The 21967-nt window shown below is 43.1% G+C and overlaps 1 protein-coding gene across 1 annotated transcript; it reads left to right on the top strand.

Annotated features, from left to right (window-relative positions):
* Positions 1-483: 483 nt before the first annotated feature.
* Positions 484-21940, top strand: LOC118384162 (muscle M-line assembly protein unc-89-like). The gene is made up of 18 exons (XM_052518308.1): positions 484-952; positions 1483-1755; positions 1848-2174; positions 3520-3783; positions 5317-5565; positions 5921-6244; positions 6486-6728; positions 7669-7892; positions 12975-13092; positions 13216-13311; positions 14052-14347; positions 14548-14649; positions 14705-14786; positions 19480-19647; positions 20189-20455; positions 20629-20961; positions 21076-21327; positions 21600-21940. Exons 1-17 carry the CDS (start codon positions 892-894, stop codon positions 21324-21326), a joined length of 3678 nt encoding a protein of 1225 aa, XP_052374268.1. The 5' UTR covers positions 484-891; the 3' UTR covers position 21327; positions 21600-21940.
* The last annotated feature ends 27 nt before the right edge of the window (positions 21941-21967 follow it).

The raw sequence follows: 21967 nt of genomic DNA, 5'->3' as shown, positions 1-21967 counted from the left end.
GTCAAACTGTGAGCTGGTGACCTCAGATGCTTAGACATTTTTTTTCAGAAAAAAATTAATATTCCTATTTAAATCTCTAACTTGTCATATTTCATAAATCTTTTTAGTTTGGGCTCAATTATATGCCTATTACTGGTGTAGTTCTCTGAATTGTTTCATTTCTTTCTGAACAGACAACAGTAATTCTATAATTTTGGCAAATGTATTTCAATGTATCAGCGGTGAAATAAATGATGAAGAGCAACACTAGAGAGATGACAGTTGCAGGCTCATGCCTGTCAGAGCAGAGGGAGAGAGATCACAGAAAGTGAATGTCATTCTAGTTCTATGAGAGATACAGGCGCAATTATTTTTTTAACCACAACAATGGCCACGCGTTGGTCTATAGGCGATACAATGTTGCGCAAACCATAAACTCTGTCCGGCCCTTTTTTTAGATGCAGTATAAATACACAGCAGGCAACTTGAATGAACTATGATTGCTTTTACTATCATTTTTACATCGCAAACAATGGAAATTATGTATGATAAAAGAGAGCTAACGCATCCTTGCAAATGGGTTCCAGAATGAAACAGTCCAAAACGAGGTTCCGGGTCCTGTTCCATGGAAATTCCCTAAAGTTACATTGATCGGTTTCTTGCGCTTGATGGTTGAAATCGTTCAAAGGGGTCTTCCAGTAAAGAGCACGTGACTTCTCACGATTTTTCGGTCCTGTTCTTGTAATTCAATACAGAGCCAAAATATAATGTGAGACAACTGACCGCTGCGCCTGTTGAAGAGTTGGGCTGTATGCATGTGGGGACTGGACATTTGGACATCAGACACTGACCACAAGGAATACCTACATTTTTCTACGTCTTTCTGGGAATGAAACATTAGTTTAATATAAAATGTGTGAAATAATATTTAGTCGGATTTTTCTTGGGTTTCCGTTACTTCTCTGGATGGCAGGTAAAGTTCGTTTTGTTATACCGTTATTGAAAAATGTAAGAATTTCAAGCAGAATAGGAACACAGATAACGCTAAAATATTTGACATTCCAGTTTTAAGAGGGATAAAAACAATAGTCGCCTTGGTTCGCTTTAAAATCCGCAATAACTGGATCGTATTTCATAGTGGCCAAAGAGATAAACTAAGAACCAATAACACGTTTTGGAATAACCAGGAGAGGGCAATGTAGTAGCGGATAAAATCTGTATGCTCGCAGTAAAGATTATGTGACGTGACACAAAATGTCCATTTTTTGTCTTAACGGTTATGTCTTTGTACAATATACTACGTTGTAAACTTTTTTTTCCTATATTTTGATTACTGATTAGAAACTGCCTTCTGAAAAAGGCAACTAATTTGAACCTCTTGTTAGTTTACCATTCTGCATTCTAGGCTTAGACTTGGAATCGTTTATGTTTAAAGAAACAGTATGTCTGCTTGAGAATGCAAATTAGCTGATTATGGTCTCTGTCATGTGGTCTGACCTGTAGGTGGGCCTACACATGCCGCCTGTCCTATTGAGCTCAACCCTCTCACATTGGTGGTGAGATATGGAGACTCAGTCTCAGTCAACTGCAGCACATCATCCACAGACTATGAGGGGATGGGCTGGGAGGCCACATTAGGAGGTACAGCTTTAGAAGAGGTCAACTATGTCATCTGGAATGTGGAGAATTTGACAGACTGGACAATACAACCTGTATGCTACCTCACACAAAAAGATGGAGAGCAGTGTTTGAAAAGGTTCCCTGTCATTCTATACAGTAAGTTGTTTTTCTTTTGCGTCTTGTACTGAGTTTGGTCAGTGAAAACAATTGTTTTTTTCTCTCACTATATACAACTATTTTGTCTCTAGAGACTCCAGGCAGCGTCTCCGTCTCTCCTCAGAGCCACTCTGGTCCCATGGTGGAGGGGACAGAGTACCAGCTGCAGTGTGACATCCAGAACGTCGCTCCTTTACGGAGCCTGGTTGTGAGGTGGTACAAAGGGAATGAAACTGTAAAAACTGAAACATTTCACAACTCCACAAGGATCCCAGTGGATGTGTTCTCCACACTTAACATCACCCCCAGGAGATTTGAGGATGAAGTAAAGTACAGATGTGAGGCAGAGCTGGACCTGGGACCGAAGGGACCACTAGCTTCTGTCCTCTCATCACAGACTCTTCATTTTGCTGTTTACTGTAAGTCTTTTTGTTTTCTTTTTGGGGTTGGTGGCCCTGCGGGGCTGTTCAATGTTGGTCCTGGAGTGCAGAAGCACTTCTGGTTTTCATCCTCTCCTTCTAACAAGGGACTAATTCAGACCTTGGACAATTTACAGGTGAGTGCAACCAGGTAGAAACAAAAAAATTGAAGTGTTTTGTGCCTAAGGGACTATTTCATTTCACATTCTTCAAACGATCCTAAAGTGATGTCATTGACCCTTTTGTTTGATGTTAACTTCAGTCTGCAGTGCCTGTAGTCTGTATCAATTGCAAAACTGTCATCAGCCCAAACAGCTGTGAAGTCCTTGGTTGCTGCACCCATTGCAACTAGCGGCAGGATGTGGGGAGTGCTGACTGAGGGGAACTGTAGTTCTGCCTGGGTGACAGCTTGTGGTGGCTCATCTTAAAGGGGAAGGCAGCCATTATTTTTGTCTGCGACATATTGCCTGACAACTCAAACTGAATTCTTCCACTGCTCTATGTTCGCTACAAACTTCCATCAAAAACTGCCATTGTTGAAGTCGTTTGTAGTGATGTCAAAATGAGGGGTATTCTACAAACAAAGTAATCAGCGATTGGATCAGCTCTAACCAATCAGAGTATCAAAGCCAATGAACAATTTTCAAAACACCGCTTTACCCATGTGTTGTTCTGGCTCTGGCCCAACCCATTGTTCTGGGACCAATCAGAATAGTTAGAATATGTTTGCGTTCCTCAAATCGTCGGGGAAGTAGTCAGATCAATACTTATTGCGGAGGAGAAACTAACATCTGTGGGAGTGGTGTAGCATTTTGGGTAGTCAGGTACGGACTATTAGTGTGTTTTTCCAAAATTCCAAACGATCACAACAGCAATTTGCATGTGTTTTTGTCTCTCCTAACTTTCTATTAGCCTTCATTGTACTGTTAATTTAACAGCCTGCTGAAAGGTCTCTGTCATTTTCCCCAATACTGTTACTATACTTATTGAATGCCCAAAATATTACAGCATAGCTGAGTACACAACCCATAACCTGAGCTGCACTGTTGAGGGTTATCCTGTACCTGAGGTCATTTGGTACAATACAAATAGTATTTAACATCTTTGAATTGATTTAGCTGTGCTTGATTGAGCTTATCTGTGCAATGGAATCAATGTAATAGTCCCAAAAGTCCAAACCCCACCCATGTAGCAATCCAGACAGGCCCAAGCAAATATGCAAAGTATTTTAATGAAAATGTAAAATACTCTTTGAACCCAGGTCTTCTGTCCATATTTGTATTTTCTATATCATTGTCTGTTGTATTTTGGTCTTATTATGCTCATGTCACTCTCGTGCCTCCAGTCCCACCACAGAACATTCTGGAGCTGAGGGACACAGAAGTTGATGTTGGTTCCCCTACTGGGCTGAATTGCTCCTCAGATGGGAACCCCCGGCCAGAATACTCCTGGACTTATCACCGGGCTCCCAACGTGAAATTGAAGAACAATGATGGGGGGTCCCTACTGACCATCGAGCAGGCCACAGGGGAGAACATTGGGACTTACACATGCCACGCCAGTAATACCCTGGGAAAGGTCTTTAAAATAGCCAGGGTCTCTGTCAGAGGTAAGACCTTCACCAATTATAATGAATTATTGGATTTTGCCTGTCCGGATGCTTAAAGCGCTTTACATAGTAAGGGGGGACACTCTATGTGCTGTATTCACAGTTGCATTTGTCATCTTTGCTTATGCCTACTGGACATTATGTCATTGTTCAGTGACGCATTTGGATATGATAGTCTATTATAATATGATACTATCACAATTTCGTGACAGCAAATATGATGAGGAACATGCATTGAAATCAATATTACTGGACTGTCCCTTTAATACCAGGAATAAAACTGAGCTCAACCAGTATTTTACTGGAGAAAAAAAACAGTATGCCTACAGCTTTGTTTTCCCAAATTAATCTCTGCTTTCTGAAATGTCGTTATGTATAGCCTATCTAGGCTATTGATGTGGTTTCTCGTTCCATAATTGAATAACACATTTAGAAACGGCCTGGTGCTTGTGGGGGAGGGTTGTTTTCCATTATATTTAAGAGGGAGTGGAGTTGAGGGATAGAGTGAATGTGCTGTGCTGGCTGCACTTTCGTTAAATAAGTCAACAATTCGGCGCCGCTCGGCTGTAACTTCCAATGAACTAGAGAAAAGCACTCGAATATATATATTCAGAGGCTGCTAAATAACGGGCCGATAGACATTCAGGCGGCGTACAAAGCCTCTAGCTCAGGCAATGAAGGATTTGTACCTAAATCGCCTTATTTCATTGGCTTTGACTTTGGAACTGTTGTCGCTGTTGCATGGATCAGAATCAAGTAAGTTTTTGTAGCGCACTGAACGGGAAGTGATCGGTGGTGTCCACTATAGAACATGTTAACGTGCTCATCGTCATACAAATTGCCTGACAACGTTATTTTGTTTATTCTAAAATATGATGGGAAAAAATACCACACTAGTAGACGCACATTGTTGAGATGAAATAGGCTACAAAGGTAGACATTGGCTTATTTGCCATAACCTGGCTATAACCTGGCTCTGTGCTCTCTGATTCTAAAAGTCAACATCATGTATAGAAATACTATTCCTAGGTATTTTAGTCATATTCCTTAATCCAGCAATAGTGTTAAAGAACCAGGGAAATGCGTGCGCAAATACAACACACGCGCAAACGTGCAAACACACACGCACACACACACTAAACCCCAGTTCATTGAATAAATAATTGCTTAACTAGTTGAAGTTACATTGAAGTTATGTAGAGATGTGCTTCATGTGAAGTATGTTATTTAGTTGTGAAGTGGGTTACATTATTGATGGAGCTTATTAGGGGAAGGGAGAGTGACATAAAAGCTCCACTAAAGAATGAGATGCAAAAAAAGGTCAATTTTTGTGAAGGAAGTGTATCCTTCCTGGCTCATTTTCCTGTATTTTGGTCTACTGAGTCACTAGCGGCTTTCAGCTGTATGTGACATTTGACCACCCTTTACCTTTTTTGCTGCTGCTCATTGAAATATGATGTGATTTATTGTTAGATATTACCAGGTATTTAAATGATGTAATTCATTATCTCTCTTTTCTCCTAACTCTGTAAGGAGCGGAGCCGGTATGTCCTATCAAACTGATCCCTGAGAGTGTGGTGGTGAAATATGGATCTCCAATCTCAGTGTCGTGCAGAAACACAACCAGTGTTGAAGAGATCTACTGGACCACAGGTCCAGAAGTTGTCAATGACACTACCTGGAGTGTTTTGGAACTCCTAGACTGGGACATAAGGCCTGGTTGTAAGGCAACCTTTCAGGGGATTGGAAGATGCAGTAAGCCTCTGCACATCACAGTATACAGTAAGTGAAGATGCTGTCTTCCTCATTCTCTATGTCAGAAGAACAATGTCTCTATATGTAAGGGGTATCCTCTCTATCTGGCTGGTATAATATATTATACTGTATATTGTATTATATGAACATTGTGAATGGCATTTCATGTTCCTGTTGTACCGAGAAAAAAAAACAATCTGTGACCCCAAAACCGCAACACCTACCGAGGGGGTTTGGTGAACCGTTACACCATTATTATTCACCATATGCTCTTACACATATTTACAGTCTCTTTTTTACTGTTTTGTATGAACTTCTAGTTGTTTTTAAAGGTCAGTTTTTGTCTTGAAACACTAATAAGTCTGAAAATTGTCTTCCACAGAGACTCCAGACAGCGTCTCCATCTCTGTTCTGAGACACTCTGGTCCCATGGTGGAGGGGACACAGTACCAGCTGCAGTGTGACATCCAGAACATCGCTCCTCTACAGAACCTGGTTGTGAAGTGGTACAAAGGGAATGAACCCTTAGATAATGTAACTTACAGTACTGTCAGTAAGACACCAGTGGATGTGTCAGATACTCTTATGATCAGCCCCCGTAGAGATGATGATGGAGCTCAGTATAGATGTAGAGCAGAACTGGACCTGGGACCAGAGGGACCACAGCATACAGTGACATCAGAACCTCTCAGGATTACTGTACACTGTGAGTTGCTGAGAACTGTTCATATATACAAACCATGCTAACGTTGTATAACGTGTGATAATACGTTAGCTCTATGCACATTCCGTAAGTGCGTAATGTTCAATGGTGAAGTCTCACTCCACTGTCTTTTAAAATAATCAAACTTACAATTGTGTTTGTTTCCTTCACTGCAGTAATTTATTCAAGAAATGTGTTTTCATATTTTCACCACCTGCGTTTTTACTCCCTCTCTCTCTCTAAGATAAGCCATGCATCAATGCATCTCGACTGCCAGTGAGGATACCTGTGTTCAGGGGCTATCCTGAGGAGTTAGTGTGTGAGGCTGAGGGTTACCCACAGCCCAGGATAAAGTGGGTCTATGACCCAGCGAAGCATGTCAGTGAGGCGGGAGGTAACCTGACTGTCTTTGAGGCAGGGCTCTACAACTGCACCGCCACCAACATTGTTGAGACGAGCTTCATTGTGGTAGAGGTGGTTTTAAATGGTAATGGAACCTTTATTAAACTGTATTAAACCCTTTATTTACTGTTTATGAATGTCTTGTAGACGTTTTCTTCTTGCTGGTCTGCTTCCTCCTCCCATCTATCTGGTCTCCTTTCTCTCTCTGTGTCTGTTATTCTTTGGTTGACTGATTAATGTTCTCTGAACAAATTGTATTAATAGCTTTTAACTATGCAGTTTTTCTCATATGTCCTTTACCCGTTGACCAATCCAAAACCTCTTAGTTACTGGTTTCTGAACTGCTCTCCTCCTAGATATATAAGATATATGCCATTTAGCAGACGCTTTTATCCAAAGCGACTTACAGTCATGTGTGCATACATTCTACGTATGGGTGGTCCCGGGAATCGAACCCACTACCCTGGCGTTACAAGCGCCATGCTCTACCAACTGAGCTACAGAAGGACCACTCCTGCCACATTCTGTAGTCCGATACATGTAGTACATCTCTGTTGTGTGAGGGAGTTTGAACCAAAGCTGCAAAACATGAGATGAGGGGACAGTATATTTTTGTGCACATATAAAATCAGGCATGAAACAAACTCCTTGGGAAGGGCACCTGGTGAGGGTAGGTAGAACTGAGCATCATCCATCGTTCATTGAAGAGTGTTGGGTAAAGTTGTTGAATATTTGGCAGTTTAGCTCAGTACTGACTTTCCTTGTAGAAGACTATTTCAAGGTTAAAGTTGAGCAATGTCCCCACTCTTACGGTATGTTGTAGATCTACTCTGACTGGTGGGATCATGTAATATTATGTTAAGTAATACGAGCTTATTCTTTCCTGTTGAAAGAAGTAGGAATAAATCAGTGTATTGACACTTCTCTATTTGATGGTGAAAATGGTTCAGTCTGAGGTGGAGCCAGAACGTTAACAGAGTATGATGGATTAATGGGTGTTTGTTGTTTTGTCTCTCTTGTCACAGAGGACTACCTGCCCCTCATAGCGGGCTTCGTGGCCTTCATGGTCGTGGTCATCTCGGTCATTTTCGTCTTCATCTACTCCATCTACTACAAGAACACCAAGATGGGCCGCTACAGCCTGAAGAAGGCCAAGCTCAGCAGCACGCCCAACGGCAACGTGGCGCAGAACGGCGGCCGGGACACTCCGCTCCCGATGACTAAACTGTCTCAGCCAAACATCAACTTTTAAGAGAACGAGCTTTATTGGGATGAGCCACTGTTTCCCCGCTGAGAGACTAAGTGACTAAGTGAGAGACCAAGTGGTTGAGGTGGTTGCGGGGCTGGTCACAACTCATTCAGCTGGCAGACGCCGGTCTGGATTGTGAATGTTGGGAGTGTCTCCTGACTCTCCTCCAACCTCCCTATGCTTCATATGCACTCCCTTTCCTCTTTAGCACTAAGATTTTAAGTACAGATCAGTCTCTCTGTTTCCCCTTCTACTGAAGAACCTGATGAGGTAGAATAACCTCTGTTTTTAGTGTGAGCTTTATGATCTATTCTACACATTCAAAGTGTAGCTGATGTTCTCTCTGAAGGACAAGAAGAAGTAGCAGCGAATGGACAAGTTGAAATCCCTCTTTGGAAATTGGCTCAATTGAAATGTATTTTTTATATGACTGGTTTTGGAAAAACTGGTTTGTATTGCATAAGCACCAACAAGGACATTGTTATGTCATTTTGAATGTCTTTTTTTAGTTTGGTCTGATGACAATGTAATTGCTGTCACATTATGCAATTGCTTGAAGAGCAGCACATGATTGAAATTGTGAGAATGTTCCCTTTGCCTGGATGTGATGTCTTGCTCGTGACAAGAAGCTTGGAGTGTAACCTGCAGTACAGTGGAGGCTGCTGAGGGGAGGACGGCTCATAATAATGGCTGGAACGGCGTGAATGGAATGGCATCAAACACAAGGAAACCATGTTTGATGTATTTGATACCATTCCACTAATTCCACTCCAGCCATTACCACGAGCCCGTCCTCCCCAATTAAGGTGCTACCAACCTCCTGTGCTACAGTATATGCACACAACTTATTTAGGTTGTGAGCACAATGATCACTGAAACCAATTAATATAGCCTACATGTGAAAAGTATTATTTCCCCAGAGTGTGAATTATTCCGTTACATTCAGGGGTCTTTATTTTTTTCGACTTCCTAAAAAAAGAAAATTGGTGAGGGGGCCCAATAGTAAAGATATATTTTTACAGTAAACATGTGTTACCTTTTAATGTGGCATGAACACTTAACAGTCATGATGTTTTCATCTGATTCTCAAACAAATCACTTCAAAAAGTATTAAGCTACCTGTGCACTTTTGTCCACAAAATAATTCCAGCTTCCAAACAGTGCAACTGCCATTTCACAAAGGGAAAGAGACATCTGTTACAAAAGACCAAAAAGTGTACTGACAGTCAGTGATTGTAAGGAAGCCTACACTTTTGTAGCCTGAATTCATTGATGAGTCTTGCTGACAAATGTACATTAAAAGAAATTCTGGACACCTGAAAAGTGGCTGAAATACGGGACACAACTACAGCTGTCTGTCCCAAGCTCATGTGAGGGCCTAGTTGAAACAATGTTGCAAAGCTCAAAACAGACATCAGAGAGGCAGACAGGTGGAGAATGAATGCGCTTGAAAGAACCTGAACCAGGTTAAACCAGCAGTGAGCTCATTTAGGGGAGCTCATGTCTCATTTGAGGGTCAGAGCTACTCTGTTACTACTCTACACTGTTCCACTGCATCTGGAGTGTTCAGTGTTTTAACTGCATCACTGTAATACCTGACTGCATGTGAGTTCTGAAGGTGTGGAAGGGGCAGATGGTGTGTGGTTGCCTCTTCCTGTAAGCAGATTGAATCAAGCCATTCAAATGCAGGAGTCAAGAGAAAGCCTGGAGCTCAAGAGTAATGTCAATACTTTTTAGGTCCTACTGCACATTGTGGCTTAAAACCCTTGTAATTACATGGTAGTTACATTGTTACATAGTCCTTACAGCTGATATACCGGTTTGTTATACAGTTACAGGTATGTAACACTTTGTAATTACATGGTAGTTACATTGTTACATAATCCTTACAGCTGATATACCGGTTTGTTATACAGTTACAGGCATGTAACACTTTGTAATTACATGGTAGTTACATTGTTACATAATCCTTACAGCTGATATACCGGTTTGTTATACAGTTACAGGCATGTAACACTTTGTAATTACATGGTAGTTACATTGTTACATAATCCTTACAGCTGATATACCGGTTTGTTATACAGTTACAGGCATGTAACACTTTGTAATTACAAGGTGCCCATATACACTCACCGGACAGTTTATTAGGTACACCACCCAATTCACGAAAATGGATCACTCCTACAGACAGTTAGTCACCTGGCTGTGGCTTGCTATATAAATCAGGCAGATGGGCATCAAAGCATATAATTAATGTTCGATTGAACGTTAGAATGGGAAAAACGAGTGACCTAAACGACTTTGAGCATGGCACACCAAATCCAGTATCTCAGAAACGGGCGCCCACGACCCATCCTGCCTGGTGTCAACAGTACAGGCTGGTGACGGTGGTGTATCACCGTCCAAACTGCAGCAACTGCGTGATGCCATCGTGTCAGCATGGACCAACATCCCTGTGGAACATTTTTGACTTGTCGAATCCATGTCCCGAATAATTCAGGTTGTTCTGGAGGAAAAGTGGGTCTGACTCGGAACTAGATGGGTGTACCTAATAAACTGGCCAATGAGTGTATGTAACTGCAATGTAAATGCATACGTTTTAGGCTACTTCATGTAAACTCAAAGCCTTTTGTGTATGTAATATAAAATATAGAACTGTATATTTAATAAAGTCTGTAAAAATGAGTGCCTCTACATTTAAGGGCCCATAGAGTATGTGGAGAATAGATTGCAAAGGGGGGACTTATAGGGAAGAAGACAACCATTAATATTGTACAAAGGGATGGTCAATGTAGATTTTCTACCAATATTGGTCCTTTAGTTGTTAGGAGAGTGAGTTTCTCCCCTGATCCCCTTTCACCACAGTATGTAGTCTACACAAACGTCTGTGGAGATCTTTTGTTTCACAATCCTCTCATGTAAATACTCCTGAGTTAAGAAATGTATTTGTATTAATCTTTTGTATAATATTGCTTTGAGTTATCATTAAAATATTGAGTTTTTTATGATGATAATTATTGTTGTATTGTGAAAATGACTGAACAAATAATTGAGCAAAATGTGTTTAATATTTCTAAAAAATAATTTCCTTTTCAGAAAGTAAATTATATATATTTTTTTTAACTGTTACATTTCTAGCCACAAAATGTAAATTAGGCCCTATGGCTTTTTATAGCCCCAATAGGCCTAGAGAATACCCCACATACCCCATATTTCTTTTGTAAATTGTGTATGCTCCCTGGAGATCAATTTATGATGCTCTGAGTCAGTGGTTCCTTTTTATAGTCCCGTACCCCTTCAAACATTCAACCTCAAACTGCGTACCCCCTCTAGCACCAGGGTCAGCGCACTCTCAAATGTTGTTTTTTGCCATCATTGTAAGTCTGCCACACACACGATAAGATACATTTGATTTATTTATTAATAATTTTTTACCCCTTTTTCTCCCCAATTCTCGTGGTATTCAATTGTTTTTTTTAGTAGCTACTATCTTGTCTCATCGCTACAACTCCAGGGGGGGCTCGGGAGAGACGAAGGTTGAAAGTCCTCCGATACACAACCCAACCAAGCCGCACTGCTTCTTAACACAGCGCGCATCCAACCTGGAAGCCAGCCGCACCAATGTGTCGGAGGAAACACCGTGCAGCTGGCAACCTTGGTTAGCGCTCACTGCGCCTGGCCCGCCACAGGAGTCGCTGGTGCGCGATGAGACAAGGATATCCCTACCGGCCAAGCCCTCCCTAACCCAGACGACGCTAGGCCAATTGGGCGTCGCTCCACGGACCTCCCGTATAATAATACACTAATTGAAAGACATCTGTGTTGTCCTTGTTAATGCAGACAGAGAAGAGCTCCAACTTCTTAATCATAGCTTCAATTCTGTCCTGCACATTGAAAGTCCATGTAATCCTAGATTCAGATCATTCAGGCGAGAAAAAATATCACCCAGATAGGCCAGCCATGTGAGAAACTCGTCATCATGCAAGCGGTCAGACTGTCACGCTCTGATCTGTTTCACCTGTCCTTGTGATTGTCTCCACCACCTCGAGGTGTCGCTGATTTTCCCCAGTGTATTTATCCCTGTGTTTCCCGCCTCTCTGTACCAGTTGTCTGGTATGTTCCAAGTCAACCAAGTTCTCAACACCTCCCCGAGCACTCTTGCGTCTACCCCGTGAGAGCTCTTCCACTCGTCTCCCTCCCGGATACGCACCAGGTTGTAAGCGCTCCTGAGATCTAGTTTGGTGAAGAAGCGCGCACTGTGCATTGACTCAATCTGGTTCAGACCCTGATAGTCAATACACAGGCGCAGACCCCCTCCTTCTTCTTCCCCCCCCAAAAACTTGAGGAGCCGGGTGAAGTGGAGGACCGAATGTACCCCTGATGCAGGGATTCGGAGACATACGTTTCCATAGCCTCCGTCTCCGCCTGTGAGAGGGGATACACGTGACTCCTGGGAAGTGGAGTGTCTACCAGGACATTCATCGCGCAATCCCCCCGTCGATGGGGTGGTAATTGAGTCGCCTTCTTTTTGGAGAAATCTGTAGCCACATCGGCATCAGAGAAAGTGACATACACAAACATATGTGCGACAGAGGGCTCTGGGTGAGAATGGTGCCGGCACACCTGGGGTGACACCAGAGCGCCCTGTCTGCAGCCTTGATACCGAGAGGAACCAACCCGGCACTGACCGGCAGTGTGACCTCTGTGGCCACAGATGGTGCACGAGCTGGCACCCCCTCCGGTCTCCCTGCGCACCGCCCCTCCCAGCTTCATGGGTATCGGAGAGGGGGTGCGGGGGGTGGTGTCTCTGCAGGCCAACTCCCGACGGACGTCCTCGCGCAAACTGCAGCGATAATGGTCAATCAGGGCCCTGTCGTTCCATCCCGCGCTGGCAGCCAGGGTCCGAAACTCCAGGGCGAACTCCTGGGCGCTCCTCGTCCCCTGTCTCAGATGGAATAGGTGTTCACCCGCCGCTCAACCCTTGGGCGGGTGGTCGAAGACCGCCCGGAAACGGCAGGTGAACTCCTCAAACTGGTCCAACGCCACAGCTCCCTCTCTCCATACGGCTTTGGCCCACTCCAGGGCTTTCCCGGTGAGGCACGAGACGAGGGCGGACACTCTCTCATGGCCCGAAGGAGCCGGGTGGATGGTTGCCAGGTACAAGTCCAGCTGCAAGAGGAACCCCTGGCAGTTCGCAGCCGTCCCATTGTATTCCTGGGGAAGGGAGAGACGAATCCCACTGGGACCAGGAGAAAGAGGGGCGTGTATTGGAGATCCCGGCTGTGCTGGTGGAGGCGCTGGGAGAACTCCCTGTCTCTCCCAGCGGTCCATTGTCTGGGCAACGTGGTCCATCGCGGTGCCAAGATGGTGGAGCATTGCTGCGTGCTCCTGGACGTGCTCATCCACCCCTATACCCAGGGTACCTGCTCCTGCCTACTCCATAAGTTTGGTCCGGTATTCTGTAAGGGGTGCGTACTGGCGGCAGAGAAGTCAGACGCAGGAGAGAAAAAAACTGTGTTTCCAACGGCGCAGTTTAATAATAAAAACCCACCGGAAAACAGAACAATCAATAACCAGACATAACGTGCACAAGCACTTACAATTAACAATACCGGACAAGGACATGGGGGGAACAGAGGTACGAATACACAACATTTAATTGATGGAACTGAAACCAGGTGTGTGGGAAGACAAGACAAAACAAATGGAAAATGAAAGGTGGATCGGCGATGGCTCGAAGACCGGTGACGTCGACCGCCGAACGTCGCCCGAACAAGGAAAGGGACCGACTTCGGAGGAAGTCGTGACAGGTTTCATCAAGATGTGAGATAGTACTTTTGCACATATAACACACTGTGACTGAGGAAAGGCACTACTCCCACTATAAGTGAACCCCAAATCAATGTAGTTCTCATCATATTTGTGCCTCTTCGATGGTCCAACGTGACAGGTGCAGGTGTATTACTGCTTGTAGTAGCAGTACTACCAGTAGAGCTGGTATGTGTCTCTATTGACGTGGGCCTTACTTTTTTTTTAACCATTTATCCATTTTCGAGCAAACGGAATGAGCAGCAGCAACTCTTGGCTACATACAGACCGCTAGTGGTCTAACTGTATATCAGCATTGAGGGGTTTTTACATTGTTGACCTCCTCTACAGAGACACCAGACAGCGTCTCCATCTCTGTTCTGAGACACTCTGGTCCCATGGTGGAGGGGACACAGTACCAGCTGCAGTGTGACATCCAGAACATCGCTCCTCTACAGAACCTGGTTGTGAAGTGGTACAAAGGGAATGAACCCTTAGATAATGTAACTTACAGTATTGTCAGTAAGACACCAGTGGATGTGTCAGATACTCTGATGATCAGCCCCAGTAGAGATGATGATGGAGCTCAGTATAGATGTAGAGCAGAACTGGACCTGGGACCAGAGGGGCCACAACCCCATCCTACAGTGACATCATTAATCAGCATTACTGTGCACTGTAAGTTCCCTCTAGTCTTATTTTCAATCATTCCATTCATGTTTACAGCGGATCATTTAGTTTGATCTGATACCCTACTATGATATTTAACAGATTCTTCCCTCCCCAGACACTGAATCTTGTGGAAACAGTCCATGTTGATTGATTCTTATTTCTCCTCATTCTTCAGACCCCCCCAACCTTTTCCAGACCTGCAGCTGAGACCCTGGACATCAGAGTGGGGGAGGAAATCACCTTAAACTGCACGGCTACTGGAAAAGCCCACTCCTCTGTACAGCTGGCAGTCTTCACATGTGCAAGAAGCTCTTTTCACACCCGCCTTCAAGCTCCCAGGAACCTACACCTGCACTGCCTCCAGTCAGATAGGCAAGATCGGCAAGACTTTCACTGTGAATCCCAAACCTATAGGTAGGATCATGTTTCTAATTAGTACCTAGTCTTATCTTTCCCACAAATGCTTATATTCTCTCCTACTACCCCTCCCTCTTCTTCCCTCGCTCCCCCTTCACTCACTAGTGGCATTCATGTTACCTTTTACCTGAATGAGACTGTCCATTGGTACGGGTGCATCATCAGGTGACCACAAGTACTTTGTTACTTTGCAATTATTACATTGTTACTACACTGTACATATGAAACGAACTACCATGGAAAAATGTTTTTCAGGACACTTCATGGGACCCATTCTTTCCGTACCATGTACATGTGTTACTTTCTTAATATTTCCCATATAGACTGCTCTGTGAAATATCTCCGTTGACAGTATATTTAAATGTTTAATATTGCCAAATTGCTCCTGTTTCTCCAGGCAGTCGTGGAACCACTGCAGGGATAGTAGTGGTCGTGCCAGCTTTCTTTGCTCTAGTGTCTGTCTGCGTGGTGCATCACAAACAAATAAACTCTGCTGTTGCTGGGGCTGAGGAGCTTGGGACGGTCAGCTGATCAAACCCTCATTAACCACACCCTCTTCCCACACGGGGCAGAACAACGTTCTGGGTCATCATAGGATCGGGCCTGGGACTGAAATTTGTGATCGTGATTGTCTATGTCGTTGTCAAACAGAGAGTAGGTCCCATCATCTGACCAGGCCAGAGGAAGAGAATTTCTATCGTCAATGTGACCAGCAGGACTTCCTCAACAGACACTGTATGAATAAGAATATGGTTGTTTACTGAATTATTCTGATGGAACGCTCCAATCCTGCATGGTTTATAAATCCAAAGAGTGCTTTCTATTAGCCTACTCCAACCAATAGCTTTGTGCCATTTGTATGTGGTGTTGTTTTGAATGAGTCTTGGGCTGTGTCGATGTGAACATGTGGCGCGACACTACAAAGCATTAATTCACAAATGAAATCAATCAAATTTTATTTGTTACATACACATGGTTAGCAGATGTTAATGCGAGTGTAGCGAAATGCTTGTGCTTCTAGTTCCGACAATGCAGTAATAACCAACAAGTAATCTAACTAACAATTCCAAAACTACTGTCTTATACACACAAGTGTAAGGGGATAAAGAATATGTACATAAAGATATGAATGAGTGATGGTACAGAGCGGCATAGGCAAGATACAGTAGATGGTATCGAGTACAGTATATACATATGAGATGAGTATGTAAACAAAGTGGCATAGTTAAAGTGGCTAGTGATACATGTATTACATAAAGATGCAGTAGATGATATAGAGTACAGTATATACGTATACATATGAGATGAATAATGTAGGGTATGTAAACATTATATTAGGTAGCATTGTTTAAAGTGGCTAGTGATATATTTTACATAATTTCCCATCAATTCCCATTATTAAAGTGGCTGGAGTTGAGTCAGTGTGTTGGCAGCAGCCACTCAATGTTAGTGGTGGCTGTTTAACAGTCTGATGGCCTTGAGATAGAAGCTGTTTTTCAGTCTCTCGGTCCCAGCTTTGATGCACCTGTACTGACCTCGCCTTCTGGATGATAGCGGAGTGAACAGGCAGTGGCTCGGGTGGTTGTTGTCCTTGATCTTTATGGCCTTCCTGTAACATCGGGTGGTGTAGGTTTCCTGGAGGGCAGGTAGTTTGCCCCGGTGATGCGTTGTGCAGACCTCACTACCCTCTGGAGAGCCTTACGGTTGTGGGCGGAGCAGTTGCCGTACCAGGCGGTGATACAGCCAGCCAGGATGCTCTCGATTGTGCATCTGTAGAAGTTTGTGAGTGCTTTTGGTGACAAGCTGAATTTCTTCAGCCTCCTGAGGTTGAAGAGGCGCTGCTGCGCCTTCTTCACGATGCTGTCTGTGTGGGTGGACCAATTCAGTTTGTCTGTGATGTGTATGCCGAGGAACTTAAAACTTGCTACCCTCTCCACTACTGTTCCATCGATGTGGATAGGGGGGTGTTCCCTCTGCTGTTTCCTGAAGTCCACAATCATCTCCTTAGTTTTGTTGATGTTGAGTGTGAGGTTATTTTCCTGACAGGCATGTGTGTCCTGTTTTATTATTTGTTTTACTATCAAGCATGTCTGAACGTAGTCTCTCTTCTCACGGCCATTGTGTCTCTGTCACGGATGTAAAGCGGCTGGGAAAACAGGCTAGCCTGATCGCTGTAGTCTAATGACAGCAACAAGTGATCTTAAGTGACTGTACAGTGAGAAATGAGTCATGCAATGCATCACACATATTATTATTATTATTATATTACTTCCTATCTAATGCTTTTTTAATTTTCTTGTTGCTCTCAATTGGTGCTACCAGAGCCTTTTAACCGATTTAAGTTTACTATTCCAAGAGCCACAGGAAGCTTCTATTCACTATTGCTAATTTTGTTCTCTGCCCACACTCTTCCATTTTATCTCTCTCTTTTACCTTCACAGCACCCTTGATTCTCAGTATTGTCAGTATGTTTGATGATAGCTTTAATCGCTTGTCTTTCACTTTCTCAACCTACATCCATGGACCATAGGGAAGTGGACATGCATACCGACATGAACCCCATGGACGCAGTCTCAGGGCTGTGAGGAGAGAAAGGCCACTAATGTGTTTAATCTATCTCAGGTATTTTAATAGGCTACACAGTCATATCTCACCATAGGTGGCTCACATGGTCCTTTAAGAAGTTGCTCAACTGTGTTAAGTAGAAACAATTCCCTGATGATGATTTTGTTACTTGCCAATTCTTTCTGTTTTGACAAGAGTGCAGTGGCACAGTTCTTCAATAGTTGTCTTTTTTGGTTGAATCACAATCAGAGATTTGGGTTTATTTTTTATAACAATTTTTTAAACCAATTCATGCTAGATATTTCAAGGTATGTTTACAGTGTTAAGTGCAAAGTATGTTCTGTTCACATTGCACAGGGCTGGAATAGCCTTGGTACAGTTGGAAATGGTGCTTGTAAGGTGCACAGAACACTATCTGAGTTGCCCGATGTAAACTAGCTTTTTACATGTGATGTTTGTGTATTGTGTCGCTAACTAACTATGTGTATATTGTCCATTTGATTTCAGCCTTGAATGTTGTTATATGCCGTATTTAACAGCCACTAACACTCATTCTCTACTTTATTTAGACATTTTTGTCAGATTGCTTATGTTTATATGACCTGTGATGTGTGTGTTTCCATCTGACTGCTCTTCCGTTCAGACATTTAGTTCTCTCTTCGGAATGTCAATACTGTCAGGCTCAGCAATGTGACAGAGATTCCGTTTCAGGATGTGTTCTACTGCAACCTATTTAGGTGAGAATGATGCTGTCTTTCATTTCAATAGTGCTGCATCATTGGTTGAAAGTTTTGCATCGACATTGCAGGTGATGCATGCATACACAGCATTCACTGGTCAAACATCAACCAGTTATGCTCATTGAGTTAAAGCTTTGAAAGAATCACTGTGACATTTTCCTCTACTGTATTTTGTATGCCATTGGGAACCTTTCTCTCATACATCACTGTAACACTGACACCTCCATACTAATCAGTGCAAACTAAGGTCAATTTAAAGAGAAGCATGAAAGTCCCTCTGTTATCCTGCCTACAGTGGCTCATATAAATACTTCCTTTTTCAGAATTGAGTGTGTGTCCTTTTTGTGTCACTCGGGTTTATCCTGGCGAAGGGGACTTCTGCCTTGCCAAGAAACACTTTGTGTGTGCAGCCTGACTGTTGCTATAACAACCTGGCTGCAGTGTAGACTTATAAGGGCAATTTGCCAGCACATTTAGCCCTTGAGGAAAAACATTTTATATTATACACACATGATCATTGTCAGAAACAAGTGTACAGTAGTGTACTTCCACAACAAACTAAGGCACAGGGTAGAAACACAAAACAGAGTCGACATACTGTAGACACTGAGGATTGGCAGCTGAGCCTTCTATAAATACACCCAATAAGCATCCAATTACTGAGCAATGTTTCTGGCAGACTGGTCACGGACGGTGCTGTTGTGCAGTGGTGGTACATTCTGATCACAGTGTGAGGCCTACACACTACATGCCGGAAAACTCGAGTCCAACAATCCAACCTGCTGAGTCTTGACAAAGCATGGGGTCTCCAAGCAGTGTGCATATGGGAATCAAACATGCCCTGCAGAAAAGAGAGTAGAACTGCATTGTGAGTTCTCTCAAACCACCTATGTATATGAATCCACAGTCACACGGGAACTGTTTAGTTTGAGGCAAGTTAACACAGGTCATTGGGGTTTAATTTCAGATTAAAGAACTGAAAATTGTAACCGTAGCACCCTTCTGAAGTCATAGAACTCTATATGGGTATTTTCTAAAAACAGAACAGAGATGTCATCTGAATAGCTTGGGGTTGTGCTGCTGTAACAATACATGACAGCAAACAGAACTACAAAAGACCTAGCCTGTGATTCTAAGAGTAGGAATACATTTTGGGCTGAAATATATAATGGGTCTGATATATTAACTCTCATTGAACATGAAAATACAGATTCTAACTAAACCACAAATAATGATTAAAGGAAGAATTTGGGATGTAGGCCTAATGAGTTACCATTGAGGAGGTCTGGCCTTGATGCCTGTCAAACTTCCTTAGCCCCCTCTTCTCTCCCTCGGGGCCCTGCAGTCAGACACAGACTACGGTATGAGAGCCCTCGTTTGGTGAGGGAGGGCTTTTGTTAGTAATCACAGTTCACTTTGGAGTTGCCAAGCAGGACCAAGTCGGAATTCCACTCGCCTTTCAACTCCGACCATAGTGGACTTCAGCAAAGTCTGCAAAAAGATGGAAAACTACTTTCTAAAATGGATCCTAAACTTTTGCATGTTCTGCACCGGTAAGATGTTGCAAGAGACAACATTTTATTATTCATAAGATTTGCTTATTCTCTGTGGAGTCAAGGTTTATGGGACATCTGCAGTAGAGGCCCCCATTGTATCGACGAGTTTGTAGTTTGAAGACGTGTTTGGCAATAGAATCGGTCATAAATGGTTTTAAAGCTCTTTGGCAAAATACTCTTATATAATATTACAAGTATGACTGTGTGAACTATTTACCTGTGCTTTGTCCACTGAAATTAAACTTGCAACCCAGAGAGGATGGCAAAGTGGAACCTGCATCCCACCCAATCTTACATCCACAGTGATACAAACAGATCATAAACACCTGCTAAAGTCACACAATCAAATCACTGCAAGCAACATTTTCTTTGTATTTGTAAATGTGATTTTATTTAACAAATATGAATGTTGCGGATATGCCAGCAATAATAGAACTCTCTAATTAGATTACGTGATGATCATGATTATAATGAAAAAGATTGTGAAAAGGATGCGGATGAAGACAATGTAACGATGATGATATTGTCCATGTCTCAGTGTCAGGTGAAGGATGCTCTCTGGAGCTGAAACCCTCCAGGGTGGTGGTGGGGTTTGGGGAGCCTGTTTCCGTCAGCTGTGAGGCCTCTCGCCCGGTGCGTGTCTTAGGCTGGGAGTCAGCCATCGGGGCAGCACACACCCAACAGGACCGTGCTGTCCAATGGAAGGTGGACAGTCTGATCGACTGGATCGAGGAGCCTATCTGCTACGGAGTCTTCTTCACTGCACCCAGACAGTGTGAGGAGAAACTCAACCTCATTCTTTACAGTGAGTCAACCTGGCCTAAATAAAGCTGGATTTTTATCTTAGCACAATTTAAGGCAGAGCATGGCTGTTATACATGCATCAGGCCATACTTCATAATAATGAATTCTATTTGTGACGACTACTGCTAAATGTACGTGTTTTGCTTGACACACTAACCAGCTGATCTTTCACAGAGACTCCAGACAGTGTCACTATCAGCTCAGCGAACCACACTGGCCCCATGTTGGAGGGGAAAGAGTACCAGCTGCTCTGTGATGTCCAGAACATTGCCCCTGTTCAATACCTCACCCTGAGGTGGTACAGAGGGCAGACTGAAGTTTACAACCACTCTTTCTCTGATCTGACCCCAGCCTCCCCTGTCCAAGTATCCTCCATCCTCCTGATCACCCCAACCAAAGCTGATAACGGAGCCCAGTACAAGTGCGTGGCTCAGCTGGACTTGGGACCAGAGGGACCACAACCGCCTCCTTCAGTGACATCAGAGCCTCTCAACGTCTCTGTGCACTGTGAGCCTATCCACTCAACCCAACCATTAATAGTTTCATGAGAAACAATGAAATACAATTGTGTTTGTGTATTCGTTTTTATGCAATATCCATCCCTTTCCCTTATTTTCTCAGACCCCCCATCCTTCCTCAGTCCTGAGGCTGAGACCCTGGACATCGGTATGGGGGATGAAATCACATTAAACTGCACGGCTACAGGAAGCCCCAGTCCTGTGTACAGCTGGCAGTCTTCAGATCCCAAAGATAAGATGGAGGACCTACCTCTTTTTACCTCTTCCTCCTTGCTTCCAGGGACCTACACCTGCATTTCCTCTAATAAGATTGGCAAGAAGAGTAAGCAATTCATCATCAAGACTAAGTCTTAAGGTAGGAAGACACAGTGAAGGGGGCATTGTTAAATGCACACATTTAGAGGATAGAACTAGCACTCTCTACCATCACACTTGTTATAGAAGCCATTGTTCTTATTTGATTTTTCTATGGTATGTAATGTGAGGAGTCTCTTTGAGGGCCACATTGGAGTTGTGACTTTTCCCTCAGTGGAGTGTTGGCTTTACAAAACAAAAGTCCAAGTTTGGGGGATTAGCAGAGGGAAGATATTGTCTGTCTCTAATATCAATTGCATGGTTTTGTTACAGGTGTGAGAATGTCATCATTGTCAGCCAGACCATCGCACAGAAAAAAAGGAATCGCCTTACATTCTTAAAGACTTTGGTCATGTAATAGTTTATAGTAGCATATTGTGTTATGATTGATTATTGTTGTTGTTATTGCAACATAACGTATACTTTGATGTGTTTAAATATATATGTAGGGTATACAGTTCACTTTCAGTGTGGAGAACCCTAGAACGAGAGGTAGTGTGAATAATTATATCCATTAATAAGCTATCCATTAACTTTATTTTGGAAATCTACGTTGTTTATGTTCTCTTTTTTACATGCATAAAAACACTAATAAAATGACAAATGTATATTTATATGGCCAGTTGGTTTTATTATTATCA

The sequence above is a fragment of the Oncorhynchus keta genome, chromosome 5 (genome assembly GCF_023373465.1).
Source record: "Oncorhynchus keta strain PuntledgeMale-10-30-2019 chromosome 5, Oket_V2, whole genome shotgun sequence".
Taxonomy (NCBI): domain Eukaryota; kingdom Metazoa; phylum Chordata; class Actinopteri; order Salmoniformes; family Salmonidae; genus Oncorhynchus; species Oncorhynchus keta.
This window is presented reverse-complemented; position numbering and strand designations above follow the sequence as displayed.

Excerpts from the sequence above, each read along its gene's own strand:
- LOC118384162 (XM_052518308.1), top strand. The coding sequence starts at position 892 with ATGTGTGAAATAATATTTAGTCGGATTTTTCTTGGGTTTCCGTTACTT. Across the intron at positions 953-1,482 it reads GTTACTTCTCTGGATGGCAG|GTGGGCCTACACATGCCGCC; the intron begins GTAAAGTTCGTT and ends TCTGACCTGTAG. Across the intron at positions 14,787-19,479 it reads TGTGAATCCCAAACCTATAG|GGAGGGCTTTTGTTAGTAAT; the intron begins GTAGGATCATGT and ends TCGTTTGGTGAG.